At 36.7% G+C, this 15,404-nt stretch overlaps 1 protein-coding gene across 3 annotated transcripts in view; it reads right to left on the bottom strand.

Moving 5' to 3' along the window:
- Positions 1 to 1,003: 1,003 nt before the first annotated feature.
- Positions 1,004 to 15,404, bottom strand: part of LOC140150818 (adhesion G-protein coupled receptor G6-like) — a 47,880-nt gene continuing 33,479 nt past the window's right edge. The window contains exons 4-7 of one of the 3 annotated variants that reach the window (XM_072172959.1): positions 12,702 to 12,991; positions 9,543 to 9,639; positions 6,062 to 6,115; positions 1,004 to 4,311 (exon numbers count right to left, since the gene is read on the bottom strand). In XM_072172959.1, coding sequence (XP_072029060.1) covers positions 3,732 to 4,311; positions 6,062 to 6,115; positions 9,543 to 9,639; positions 12,702 to 12,991 — 1,021 coding nt within the window. In that variant the 3' untranslated portion in view covers positions 1,004 to 3,731. Of the gene's footprint in view, positions 4,315 to 6,061; positions 6,116 to 9,542; positions 9,640 to 12,701; positions 12,992 to 15,404 lie in introns of all 3 variants that reach the window. The other 2 variants (XM_072172966.1, XM_072172974.1) reach the window with 2 other exon arrangements.

Below are 15,404 nucleotides of genomic sequence, written 5' to 3'. Positions count from 1 at the left end.
ACACCTGATAATGAACCTACCTGAGTAATTTTGAAAGCATACTTTCATTATGCACACTGTATGCATAACATGTGTGCATAGTGTATTATGTTGGATCTAGTCAGCCCAGGAGTTGATTGCATTAAGATTTACAACACAGATGCATTGTAACTTCAATGCATAGTGGGTGTGTATATATAGACCACTTGATTTCAAATGCATGTGCCCTGAGCAAATTGCGATGCGTACGCACACTGCAGGGCAAACAACAATGGAAATTGCCATAATTCGGGCGCATACTGCTAAGCAATGACGTCACATATTAAGTGGTCTATAAGTAGTGCGACCCATCACATGTGCATTGTAACTTCAGTGCATCTTAAGTTTGTATTTATAAGTATGGTAGTAGATTTATAACAGGAACCCAAAGTAAAGTTACAATAAGTACAAATACTCATAAGGGAACAACCCAAAAGATCAATGACATTCTATAAACAAATTTTGTTTGGGAGGGAGATTACATTTCTCCTATACCCTTCAAAAATATCAGTGTTATATTTTCTCAATTATGGGTTTCATTACAGATGGGGAGGGAGGAGTCAAACCAAAGTAGTTACATTTATAGGATGTCATCTATCTTTGGTTTGTTCCCTAATTGTATCACAAGTTACTTAAATGTTATGTCAAAGCCTTATGAAATCCACCTCAGACAACTGAGTGAGTTATACCAAACAAACCAGTTACTGTTTTAAATATTCTTGTAAGCCCTCTTAAGTTTTTATATTGCATTAACATATTATATGGAGAATGAAGCCTCCGTTACTAATACTAGGGTAGACTCCTTCAAAAATAATGTGGATCATTTTTATACAAATTTGCTTATATAAACTGAAAAACAACCTTAAAATACTGTTTGCATATAATTGTTGTCAGGTCGTCACAAGATTCATTCAGTACAATCATGTAGATTGAATTTTCACAAAACTTGGTATTTACTGACATTCAATCTCACTTGTTTCTTTACACACACTCCTGAGAGGTTCCTAATTGCCATTATAGTTAACATCTTACAACTTATTCCAATATTCCCTGAGTTTCTGTTAAGATCAGGTCATGGAGAGCTGAAAATTGTAAAGTGTTATCTATAATGAAATAAAAATTCTATCTCTCGTTTTCCATGTACAACACAATCAAGCCTCAAAATAAGCAGATCTGGACCAGGAGCCACACATTTGGAAAAAAAGTCCTGTGATATCTAGTGAACCAGGAGCCATTTTTAAAGAGCTAAGAGTCATTTAAATTTCGATTGTACACATTAAATACAAAACTTTCTTTAACTACCAGGCTCTATTTAGTAAAAATGTAGAGCCTGGTTCATATGATTTTGTTGTGAACTAGGAGCCAAAATGTTATGACCATTGGGTAAATGGCTCCTGGGTGCCTGGTTATTTTGAAGCTTGAACACAATTCTGGTATACAGTGTACCAAAACACACAAGACTCCTGAAACAGGCACTGTCTTTGGAAGAAGCTGAAGTGGTGCTATTATCTGTAGATGAGTTACTGTCTTTGTGCCATCTTATTAACTGTTTATATAAGAAATATATCTGGACACATTGTAATTACTGTTTAAAAGAATTTAAACAACTATTTAACAGGTGGGTGCAGGAAACTGTTATAGGTGTTTAAAACTTTAAACAAGTTATACTTTTAAACATTGTGATGGAGAACATTTATACTTGCAAGCTTTCCACTTAATGCCATCTTCCTGGCTAGTAAATTAATAGAAATATGTAATGTACTAAAATCTTGTGAACTTTGTGAAGATATTACAGTAAAATAAGAACATGCAAAATTATGTGTATGATATAGCCATAAAATGTGATTATGTTTTTAAATTCCAGTACTATATATCAAAATGCTAATAAACCATTGTGTATATATGAAGAAAACCATCCAACGGATTGCGTGGGATCCAATTATTGTATGTATGAGTATATGGGTTAACATTATGATGATAACTGGTGTCAGCTAATGGTGCCAATTAATTGGTTAATAATGTATGATGCAACTAAAATAGATTCAGCAACCACCAGCTGATCTACATGAACAGATCAATTAATACATATATGAATAATTGGCACAATTAGCTCATAAATATATAAGATCTAATAAAATAAATACTACATGGTTAATCAGGGAAATAGATCAAGTAGGCTCGTAGCCAGTACCTCGGGGGAAAATAGTTTGCCCTATAGGCTATATCCCCTCTAACTATGCAGTATTTGTATACTAAACCAATTTTTACAACCGATATATGTGACACGATCTGGTCCATGGGGGCCAAAGGCGGCAAATTTAAAACTCTGATAAAGGTAAAATTATGGAGTAAAAACAATAAAATACATAAGAAAATAGACATCAAAAAACTTCATAACTTTAGAACCAAGTATGCTAGACCTTTGGTGTTTTCAGTAAATGATAGCCTATTGTATGTATAATGTAATGGTTACAGCAACTCAATTTTCAAAAATGCCTCCTTTGGCCCCGTGGACCAGATCGTGTCACATATTATTTTCTGAGTTGTCTGTATGGACCACATGGCCTATTTTCTGAGTAATTAGGAAAAAATTACATTTTGGATAATAAAAAGTTGGATTGGGTGCAGAATAATTAAATTATCATGTTTACCATTCATCTCTTTATAACTTTTAATAGTGTGCAGTTATGTCCAAATTTCCAAGGGGATATTCTTTATTCTGAATTGGCTTTCTCGGTCAAATAAATCTGCACAAAGCCCATAGAGATTTGCAATATTTACACTAAAAGAACCAGCTGGATTTCAAGTTTTATACCAAAATGCTCATTACTTTGACTCATATGAGTATCATTTGGCTGATAATTCTACCAAGTAAATGAAGTCAATCGCGTAAAGGCAGGTTTTTTGAAGGACTGCTAAAACAAGATTAGCAACTCCTTAATAAGGCACATACAAGTGTGTTTATATGTGATGCTATCAGGCATAATGAATCGTTAATCAAGAAAAACAAAGGTATATTTTTTTATATTATTTTTTGTAATTTATATATTCACTTGTCAGATGTTAAAAATTCATTAAGAAATTGAAATTGCACTTGTCGTTTGTGAGCTATTGTTATTTTTCATAACCCATAACACAATATACATATACTATATAAAATATATTGAACTCTTCTATGACCATATCTCATAAGCTGAACTGATAACGACTCATCATGCTGGATCACATCACACATCTACCAAGTTTTCGCGCCTTCTGCACTTTTTCAAGTGACGTCCGTTTTAATGGAATGCATTAAATTCATGACCCGTCCACCATGGGCACAAATTGCAGTTCGATTTCAACTGGATCATGGTTCAATTTCAAGACAAAAAGTAAAGAATGTGCAGTCGTATAATTGTTTGCGACCAGTAGAAAATCGCTGTGGAATGACGCTTTGGGACATCAACTCAAATGCAACTTTTGCTATTTCTCCCATCACAAGTGCTCATTTCTCTGTCGTTCTGACGTTCTCTTTCGCTGTTGTAGTTTATGATATAAGAAATATACCACCACCATACATCATAAATTATGTTTTATTCAGGTATATATTTGCATCACATTCGCTTGTGAGTTTTCACATGCTTAAGTTGGCATCTTTGCAAACATTAAGTACAGTTGTGCAAGAATCCAAGACGAAAAACTGAGTAGTAGGATGATTTTAATTTGGTATGTCAATTTGCCATACTTTTAGCTTTACAGCATGGAGCATCTTCTTCAAACTGTGTCCTGCTTTTAAAAACTTGTCCAACTTTGACAACGTCCAATGCCAGGTATACAATAGCAATAACAAGTAGCACTAACAATGGTTCCCGGAGATATCCGATTAAATAACGCACTTTATAAAAGCATTCTTTCCATAAGTTACGCACCTCCTCCAGACGAACACAATACAATAGGAAGACGAGAAATCCTTGCAGAAAGTAACAAAGGCAGAAGAGCATGGCGAATGCATAGCGGATACCATCCTTGCTGGAATAGACATTAACAACAGTACCAAATAACCATGTTAGAACCAGGAGTATGGACATAACAAAATCATTTACAGTACGAAGAATTGCTTGTTTGCGTTTCTTGTCATGATCTCGATCCCCATATCTAGGAGCAAAGTCCCGTCCAAACACGAGTTCGTGTGCAACGACGGTAAGAAATACGAAGTTGCATAAAAGAACGATGAAGATTAGCGTGAGGTTGAAGAAGATGAAGGCCCATGATGTTTTCCAGCTGTGTGTGGATGGTGTTACCATAAAGCATCTGCTGAGAAAAAATATTGTTAAAAAATATGTAAGAGAAACGAATAATAGTTCAAAGTTGAATAATATTCAAAGCTAGTAGTTTGCAGTAAGGAAGGTCGAGAAGCATCTGTGTTGTACGGGAGATCTTGTCTAACAAATATGCTGATTTATTATTTGACTCTGCTTCTGGCTTATCTTAAAGCATTTGATGCCCAAATATTTTTCAATGACGTATAGGTTTAAAAAATTCAAGTACAGTTCTCTAGTGTGCTTCATTCAATTAAGTTCTGCAGTAGAATATGTTAAACTAAACCAGTGGCGTAGCCAGGGCTTTCTGTGTGTGGTACCAGGAATAGCTCTCACATCTCTCTTCCGAAGTAAAAGAAAGGCAAATGAAGAAGAAGAACGAGAAGTCAAAGGTGAAGAGAAAGATGGGGAATAGAGGAGAGAAGGAAGGATAAAGGGGGAAGAGGAAAAGGGGAAATATACTTTGAGAACATGAACAAGATGTCCACCTGGAGAGTGAGGCTGGCCCCCCTCCTCTGGCTACGCTTAATAATAATGTAGTTATGGAGCCTCAAAAACAACATGATGACAATTACAGCAAAAATTATCATTTAACATGATTTCTTTTTAATTAAACAGATGTAGGGCCCTATTTGCAGAAAACGGGAATACTTATTTCACAGGGTTGAAAGTAAATCTCGAAATATATAAATCCGATATCAGATTTATTTGAAATCAAACGGATTATAACATGCAATCTAAAAATGTTATATGTAACTCCTTTAAAATAAGAGTATTATAGATTGCTGGAGGTACAATAAAGCCATGCATTTTCAAGGATAGAGAAAGTAAGCCATCATACCATGTTTAGACCCGAAATCCCGTGCGCCATCTTTTGAAACTATAGAGACCTAAGATGGAAGGCAACGCTGATGGAATAGACAAGTATCCGTTCCCGGGTGCCTGTTATACGCCAAATTGCGCGGGAAATGTCCTGGAAAGTGGTGCATGCATGTCTATATTTCGCAATAACTTCGTTGTCAACTTGACATCAAGCCGTCCAAAGAACAGAGGCAAACTAAGCTTGTACTCGACTCATAATGTTCATTTAATGGTATGCTTTTGTAGGATTGTAGATCATTTAAATAGTCCCTATCGGACAGATTTTTATGGATATCCATGCAAATGTCCTTACAATTTTTAGACTTTCGCCATCTTGCCTGATGGCTTCCACAGATCATCACCCTGCATGGATCCACTTCTCCCGCGGGATTTTCTGTTACTCCGGTAGACCTACTTTCCAATTGACTCATAACGAAGCCGAAGCTATTGGCCTACTTGAAAAGATATATGGAAACCAAATAAGGAAGATCAGGGAAGCAATTTCGATTTAGGAAGCGGGGGACAAGAATACAAAACAGTAAAATCAGAACATCGGAAGTTACTTAGATCATATAACGATCCACTAAATGAGACTAAGCAACCTAGGGATGAGAAAAGTACAGGTAAATCCCGCAGGAATGAGGTGGGTCCACAGAGGTTATTTCCATTGATATTTTGGATTGTCAATCAAAAAATAATGTCCGATATTTGTATTAAAACTAGCGCATTTTACTTTTTAGAGCTATTTAGCGAAACGGCAACATGTTTGGCATGAAATAAGTTGAGTTGCGCGCAAATGGTCAAATTGCCACACGTCACGGGATTTCCGTTTTATTTTACATTTGGCCCTGCTTATTTAAATGTGTTATTTGCATACATACCGAATACCGAACAGCATCCACATATCCAAAGTTGATTCTTCCGTTCTATATGTTCTAGTAATACGTGAAAGACGGAACATGAAAGACAGTAGCATGACGTAAAACGAAAGACAAAACGAACAGAAAACAGACATTGAAAATAACAATGACATGCTCAGAAACGCAGACAAACACATGGGAAAAGTCAGATTCTAAAGATTCAAAAAACTGACCCCCACACAATTTTACCATTTCCATTTTGACTCGTTTCGAATATACGGTCCACATGGTTTTTACCATCAGCACAGCGGATGTGCTTATGTCATATGCCCCCCCCCCCCTGGATTTCACTGCCTACTCAGGTGGACATCACAAATACAAGTGTTAAATAGGTTTGGGGAGAGACACTATCCTTGTCTCACACTAACTACTACTAAACCATTTGGCAATCTTGCTGTTACCATATCTGAACATCCCGGTTTAGAAACTGTTGCGTGACCCCCAGTGAGGAATATTTGGGTTTAGGTTTATTTTGCAAATAGTAAGGATTAATACAGCACCAGTGAAACAAATGTGACTGGACGCGGCGAATCAGCCGTAACGTCGGCCCCGGTCAATTTTGTTTTATTTCGTGTTTTGAAAATATATACCATAAGCTTTAAAATGGTATATCATTTGACTTCAAACGATATCCAAAAGCGGGGTTATGATTTGTTGAACTCTGTTCCTTCGACAAAATTGTATTTTTTATCGGTTCTACATGTGTCTCTTTTTCTACATTTCTGGTAATAAATATCCAACAGTCATAATTGGCGGTCATTTCAAATCATCCCCAAGTCAACGAGGTTCAGAAATATCCTCTCATTGTTCATTGTTGATTATACATACTATAGACAAAATACAATGCTTTGTTATCTACCACTTGAACAGGATTTAGCCAAAGCAAACAAAGACAAGAACTACTCTATAGAAATAGGTAGAAGCTTATTATCCTCTTCAGCAGTAGTATTATTGATTGATTTAAACAGCGTTTGATAAGATACTTGTCGCAACGAATTAATACACCTATGAATACGACCTTCACATTAGAGTCACGCGGTAGCCGTGACCAGCAAGTTTTTAAAAAAAAGACTGATAAAGAAGACTAATAACAGATGCTCCCTCGAGACTATATTTACACGTAACATTAAAACACTTGACTTCTATTGTTCGATGTTATTTTTCGCTGGGTACAAAATGTATCTAAAACCATGCTAAATGTTATTTACAGTCCCAGGTGTAATATCGTGACAACTCATTAATTCCAAAAGGGCCACCAATCCTACAGTCAATCATTGTTCGTAATAAACAAATATTTTTGCTTCCATTTCACGCGGTATTTCATAGCGAAAATTAGTTGCAAATCATACTGATCCAGAATTTTTGGACACTGCTACAGGTCTGCCTGGTTATCACCTTCACACTACTTTTTCAGATTCACTTCCAAATATACCCTAGCAGTTTCCTGGATACCCTACATACAAATTCTGAGCCCCATTCGCCAAAAAATCAAGTTTTTCACAATTCTTTTGTTCTTATCGGACGACGCATCCATTTATATAATAAATGCTGTATTTCGACACAGTATTTTACAGCAGAGGTCCGTGGCCTAATGGTTAGTGCGCTTGACTCCAGATACGCTATCCCGAGTTCGAAACCCGGTGACCAACTGATTTTTTTTCAATGTTTTATTAAACAATTTATTGTCATTAATCAAGGATAACATAATTTTAAACATCCAGTGCTATTGTGATATTATTTTTTTATTAAAGCAAGTTGTTTGATTCTCATGGAAATTGTTTTTTGTGTTAAGGGCCTATTTAAAAACACAGCATAATGTGATACAACACCATCAAGGATCAAAAGAAATCTGAATAACACAAGAAACCAGATCAGGTATTATAGGGTATGCAATACGACGTTACTCATTGTTATTCTCATTTAAATATATTTTGTCCTACCACGGGCAAATTCGCATGATAATAGGACAATGATGATTGTGATATGTATGAATGGTTGTTGAATCGATTAAGAGACCTGACTCTCTGTCATCTTCAGCTATCGTAGAACATGACAATTGTCATACCGTCCCGGTAGGTTGATTACAAACACTCTGTAGGTGTGGAAAATTGTTCCGCTAGTATGGAAGGCCAGCAGGAAAAAAAAAATATCCAAATAACATTTATCAAGCATATATAGTACGGAAGCGTCTATGTGACACAACTTGACAAGATAATTATCTTGCCATGTCGACTTATTATCAGCATTATGTCAACATGACGATATAAAATATCTCGCCAAGACAACTGAACAAACAAGTCAATATGGCAAGTTAAATTATCATGCTAAGTCGACATACCAAAAATGGATGTCTTCTTCCCGAAATAAATTATTATGCCAAGTCAATTTAGCAACAAATTAATGTCTACATAGCAGGATATTTTGTCACGTCCAGTTGACTTAACAAACAATATAAGTCAACATGGTAAGATAAATTATCATACCAAGGAATAGTAATTTTTGACACCGTATAATTTAAATTATTGAAAAGCATCCTCGGGATGTAGAGGGGGCGGCCCGAAATTAAAGGTAAAATTAAATCTCAAAAGACCGCCGACAACCGCCGCTCAATAGGGATATCCAACTAGATTGCCCCGCAGGGCTACAAAGAACCACAAACCGCGGAATTTCGATATCCAGCTAGATTGCCCCGCAGGACTCAGGAACCACAAATCTTGAAATATGGATATCCTGCAAATTAAAACCACAAACCGCGAAAAACCGCCAACAACTGCCGCTTAATAGAAATCTACCAAAAAAACGTTGACAACGTAAAGAAAGCAGCAAGTTTAAAAAGCCCCCACCTCGGCTCACTTTTTGAAACTTGGTCCCATTTTGAATATCAACAGCAAATGGGTGTTTTTTAGCATCATTGCCATTAACATGCCTACTTGTTATTCGTTTAATTCAATCATTGATCATGAACTTAATAATTATTATAAAACAAAACATATATAGGATATTGGCCAAGAACAACATAATAACCTTTCTGATCGTTCCAGAATGCTAACAACTTTTAAGTAATATATCGCATCGGCACATTAAAGATGCATAACACTTCTGGAAATGTTTTAAGTTGATAATTATGACAAAGTTTAAATCAGTATTTTACAAATGGGACCAAGTTTCAAAAAGTGAGCCGAGGTGGGGGCTTTTTAAACTTGCTGCTTTCTTTACGTTGTCAACGTTTTTTTGGTAGATACATTTTACACTTTAACTCAGAATACAATTTGCCGAGTTTACGGCTGATTCGCAGCGTCCACTCACAAATATTCAGAAAGTAGCAAGGATCTAATTAGATATAGGCTACACAAAACAACAGAGATAGGTATAACAAACATGACCACAGAACATCACCCATGCACAGCTATATAGAGCCAATCAAACAAGCAACTATACTCACATATTGGCGTTATTATTTGGACACTCATTCTCATGGATCTTGTAATACTGACATCGATCGATGGCCTCAATCACACCAACTATCAGGAATGGCAAACCTGAGCATAATTAATAGAATTATTACATTGTATTAACAACAAAATGTATTAATTATCGGGTTGCATGGATGTGAAGTGGATCTAATTACAATTATATCCAGTATTATAGGCATACACTCTTAAAATTACTCCTCACAAATGAATAGAATCTATTCAAATTTGACTAGTATGACAATTCCGAGGAACTTAGACTACAGAATCTTGTCAAAATGACATGACAATTCAATCTATTCAAAATTTGAATCAAAATGAATCGGAAAACAGGGAAAAGCATCCCACCGGGACTCGAACCCGGAACCTCGCGTTTATATGAGACCTGCCCGAGTGGTTAAGGCACAGGTCTCGTAAACCTGAGGTCAGAGGTTCGATTTCCAGGCGGGATCACTTTTTCTACTTGTCTGAAAAATTATGTTAATTTTATGAATCGGATATTCTCATCAAAAATGGCAAGAAACTTACTTTGAGAAGTCTTCCCCTATGGTGTTATCGTGGTTATTTGATTGGTTGATTTATATTCCTCTTTTTGTACCTTTTAGCCTATTTTGACCATTTTCGTCAAATTTTGACCCCTTGATATAATGATAGGCACCTTGCCCCCTCTCGCCCCTCCCTCTACTCCTCTGAAAAAGTCCTGGCTACGCCAGTGACTACTTCCCCCCCCCTCCCCATGTTGTCCCCTCCCCGTCACACACATTCGCCCACCCCCACACACCCTACGCACCACACTGTATAAGTCAAGCTATAACTTTGCGGTATGGTGCCTCCCGTGCAGAAACATTCACCAGATAAACATGTTTCATTTAATTGGGTCAAGATATCTAAAGTAATAATGAGAGTCGTTGATCAAGAGATTTCCCAATTAGGCCAGGTCTGCTGCTTGATTGTCTACATTAGAAAGGCCTCATTGCGTAGCTATTATATTTGATAGTCCGTTTTTGATTGATAAGGTTGCTCGTTGTGATAACAAACATGAGGCCGATTTATATTGGACTCTTCCTGTTGAACCGAAATCCATGCTGACACCTCAGACAAAACAAGGAGGCGGAAAAGGCAGTGTGTAAAAGTGTGTTAAAACTACATACAAAATGAGGAGTTTTCACAGGAATGTGAGGAAACCATAGCATAAAAGCAATTATGAAACTCTTCGAATTGGAGCCAAAAATGCCAGAAAAAAGACGTACTAATCCCCTAGGATTCTCCACTACGAGGAGCTCCTCGAATTACTGCTTTTCGTGTCTTATCTCCTCGAATTGTAGGTGTGTCTCAGCGTGGAAGCACTCGCATGCAATCCAACATTATTGCATTGGAAATCGATAGATTTTCATACACTTTTTGGTAGCGCAGCGGTAAAGTCGCTGACTTGTAACTATAGGCTATTGGAGTCACGGGTTCGAATCCTTTTGTTGGCTTTGGTATGATAATTTATTTTTTACTCTTCTGATCCTTTGTATGATTCTAGGCGTAAAAGTTAAACTTCACGCTACTTTGTAATCATTCAAATAATGTTGTCACGTTTTGTGTGCTATCTTCAGTAGACAGCATGTAATGGCGATTGAGAAGTCTTTTTGCATATTTTGCATTATTTTGGCATTTTAATAATTGATAGTACACAAAGACCGATCCGTGTAAAAATGATATGGAAAAAAGTTATATTCAGTACAGAGTACATAAACAGGGTAACAATAAATTTCAGATGAACACGACATTCTGTTCTAAAGATATTGACGAAAATGTAATTTCAGATGGATTATTTTACATCTCATTCAGACATGTCTGAATGAGATGTAAAAAATCCATTTGAAATTACATTAAAACATATTCGTGATCTACTCGTGATCTACATATAACCCGACATTTAAAATGTTATTAAAACACAATAAATAAAGTTTGCCGAATGAAATTACGCAGCACAGCACAAAATTCTCCATCTATCAACTATAGATTTTGTGTCTTTGAGAAATAGCTTTTGTTTTAAGCGTTCGGATACTTTTTGTCAGTGGCGTAACCAGTGGGGTGGCCGGGGGGGCAAGCTGCCCCCCCGGACACAAAAAAACTGGGAAGAAGAACAAAAAATTGGGAAGGAGAAAAGGGGGAAGGAGAAAAGAAAAAAGGGGAAGGAGAAAAGAAAAAAAGGAAAAAGAGGGAAGAAGAAAAAGGGGAAAGAAGAAAAGAAAAAAGAGGGGAAAAAGGGGAAGGGAGAAGAGAAAAAGGGAAGGGAGAAGAGAAAAGGGAAAGAAAGAGGGAATTTGAAATTTGTACTCTGAAACACTGATTTTTTAGCTTCTAATATGCCAAAAACCAGGAGCTTCAGGGGCTTTGCCCCTGGACCCCACCCGTTTAACGCTTCGTGGCAAGCCGCTCGCGACTTTTGGTCAACAATTGGGAAATTTTTCAATCTTGCCCCCCCGGAAGGTCAGGTCTGGTTACGCCCCTGCTTTTTGTGCGCAGTATATGTGAGGTCCCGGGGTGAGGTAGCAGGTTTTACAAGGGATGGAATAAATAACATCAATATAAAAAGTTAAGAGCAAAATGACCACTCCTAAGCAAAAAGGAAAGAAGCTTAAGGACGATAGCGGCAAACCCGGAGGTTCTGCGATTACCGTATGTTGAAGGGGTGTCCGAGCGTGTTGCAAGAATAATCTGGTAACATTCATGTTGCTATGAAACCTCACAGCACATTACGCAATCGCACAGTCCATCCAAAGGCGCGAGCCCCACAATTCTATCCCAATCAACCATAATTATGCGATTACTGATCATATTATGGACAATAATCATGTGAATATTAATTGGAAGGAGGCGAAGATTGTCGAAAGAGACAGTGATATGTACAAAATAAAGGAAGCTATCACCATCAGAAAGCAAGGCACCTTATTATGAACCGAGACGAGGGCCAATATAATCTGAGTCATTTTTGACGACTTGTTGTGGGGAAAACGGGGCTATAGTTCTATGCCAACTTGAAGCAGACTGGGGGTAATGCGAGCCTCTGGCCTCTATACTGGATTGTTGTCAAGTTCCTACGGGAAGATCATTTATTCCCTGGTACTTTTTATACTTACCCCATGCGACCAAGCAGGAAATGACAAAATAACGGCATCCCTGCGATCTTCGCCGACGTCCATGCGACTTTCGCCCTTGTACAATCCATAGATAGGCTGTATAGCTTTCAACACTCATCCATGCCACTGATGTCAGTGTAAAATAATGTAGAAGAGCGGCGACTAAGTTACATTTGACATTGCTGTCAACATTTTCCCGTCTTACTCCTGCCGCAAACACCACATATAAGCAGAGTAAGGAGAGTGATAGGCATATTAAGAGACGACCTGTGGTTTTGTTCCGTAAGGACCTTTATAACAAAAATAAGAGCAGTTGAAATATTTATTAGCATGAAAGTTGAATCATTTTAAGTACAAGCAATCGAAAAATCCACAATTAATTTATAGGGATGCCTGGATGCACCATTAGATATCAAGGGGGACTGGATAGCTTTTTGGAAAAAGAATTGTCTCGCCATCTGAGGAACAACAAAAAACTAATTTGCTCCACCTCAGACAAAAACGACAACATTTGCTCCACCTCAGACAAAAATAAAAAACAAAACAAGTGACATCACCGGTGCTATGTATATGAGGAAGGAGTGGCATTTTTAGCAAAAAAACGTATACTTTTGGCCATAATGACCTTGACATGGCATTTGAGCCAGACATTTTCACGTGTCATTTGTGGCACTCCAATGGTCCTAACCAAATTTGGTCAAAATTGACACACGCATATGGCTACGATGGCTCATTATACGATTGATAGAAAGAAAGAAAGAAAGAAAGGAGGAAGAAAGAAAGAAAGAAAGAAAAAGAAAGAAAGAAAGAAAGAAAGAAAGGAGGAAGAAAGAAAGAAAGAAAGAAAGAAAGAAAGAAAGAAAGAAAGAAAGAAAGAAAGAAAGAATGAATGAATGAATGAAAGAATGAATGAATGAAAAAGAAAGAAAGAAAGAAAGAAAGAAAGAAAGAAAGAAAGAAAGAAACTTGACAGAAAGAGGACCTTAGCCAAACGCTATTTGGTTAAGGTAATTAGCTCCACCTCGGACCAGAAAAAATTTGGTGTCAAGGTTGAACATTTTTTGTCAGAGTTAGTGAAGAAAAATTAACCTCATATTTGACTAATTTAGCTTTTAACTTGCAAAATAGACATGATCAGCCCATGTAACTAATAAATATCAGAAATTCAGAATAAGTCTAGGAGGTTTCCATAATTATAATGTATAGAATATCATATATGCAAGCCCATGCATAAGGGTATACGCTTCAAACCCTTTCGCAAATCTTCATAAAATCTGTAAGTTACACGAATGTTCCCTATTTTACCATCCGTTTTGTGATAGCACTTATCAATGCATATTCCAACCAATCAAGGCTAGACATTACATTATTTAATGAACAAGCGTGGTTCTTCCCCACTCCGTATTACGCAATGATTCCACCATAGGTTTGAATTCCCCTCTGCTCCCCACCCCACACAATCCAGATGTGGTTTGCATAGGCCCTATGTACATACTAAATAACAGTACGTCTTAGGCATTTGTGCCTGATTATTCTATTAAAAACCGCTAGTTTCGAAAGTAAATCTTAGTTCAACACTGTTGCCCAACTTAAAGATGTGTTCAAACCTGGATTCTAAGCTAAATCTGTTTTATTGGTTTCAAAAATGTACATTTATCTATTATTTGTTTTACTTCCATTGAAATAAGTAGTCGGTTGTGTATAACAATGCTTTTGGTTTCTCTACAATTAAAGTGTTCACTCTTTTTGTGTCGCTGAAGCGTTTGGGCTTTCGTAATTTAGCGGCAAATTATTTCGTATGATTGGTCAGTTCCCCAGGGTCCGTTCTGATGATACAATCCACCCATAAACTAAATCAATGCGATTGAGATGTCCAATCAGGATAATCAATTTAGTTACTGGTTGAAAAACTGCAAATTGAAAAGACCCAGTATATGGTGGCAGTATGCTCATATTAGTTTATGTTGCCCGTTTTTTGTCAATTACGTTATTTCACTATTTTGAACCAAATTTATATTATACTGTGAATGTCATGGAATGCTTGTTCCAAACCAAAATAAATTGCTCTTTGTACTTCCTGGGATTTGTACACGGTTTCTGGTTAATAGCATTCCATTATATGCCTCTCTTGATTCGCAAAATTATATGAGGTTTTGTAGTAATGAATAATGAAAATTAACATCGTCATTTTCTCTTAAATGTCCAATAGAAAACTATCCATACCTATTTCCATTGGGCTAAAGGACAGGAAAGTTGATATTAACGTAAATTTTATGTATACTCTTGCATGATAATGCTCAATTTGATGTTACTGACCGGGCTACTGACCGGAGGTAATGATACTATATATATATCATACAATTTATTCCGTATTGTGATGTGGCCTGAGTAATTTACTGTATTTATTTAAAGCAATTATGAGAAATGGGAATCCCCTTGCAAAAGTTGGTGTGCAATGACAATTGGAATCCCCTCTTATGCAATCAAGTTGATACAATTGTTACGAGTCGTACTGACTCAAGGCCAAAATCACCTTTTACCCAAATTCACACTAATGCACAACACAAATACACTGTTTGATTAAGTTAACAACATCTAAGTCTTTAATTGAAAGTAAAATATGATTGGTACAATATATGACAACAAATACACATACAAAATAATCACACAATCACAATTTTAACTCCTCAGTACTTAACAAGC

Source organism: Amphiura filiformis, chromosome 1 (genome assembly GCF_039555335.1).
Source record: "Amphiura filiformis chromosome 1, Afil_fr2py, whole genome shotgun sequence".
Taxonomy (NCBI): Eukaryota; Metazoa; Echinodermata; class Ophiuroidea; order Amphilepidida; family Amphiuridae; genus Amphiura; species Amphiura filiformis.
This window is presented reverse-complemented; position numbering and strand designations above follow the sequence as displayed.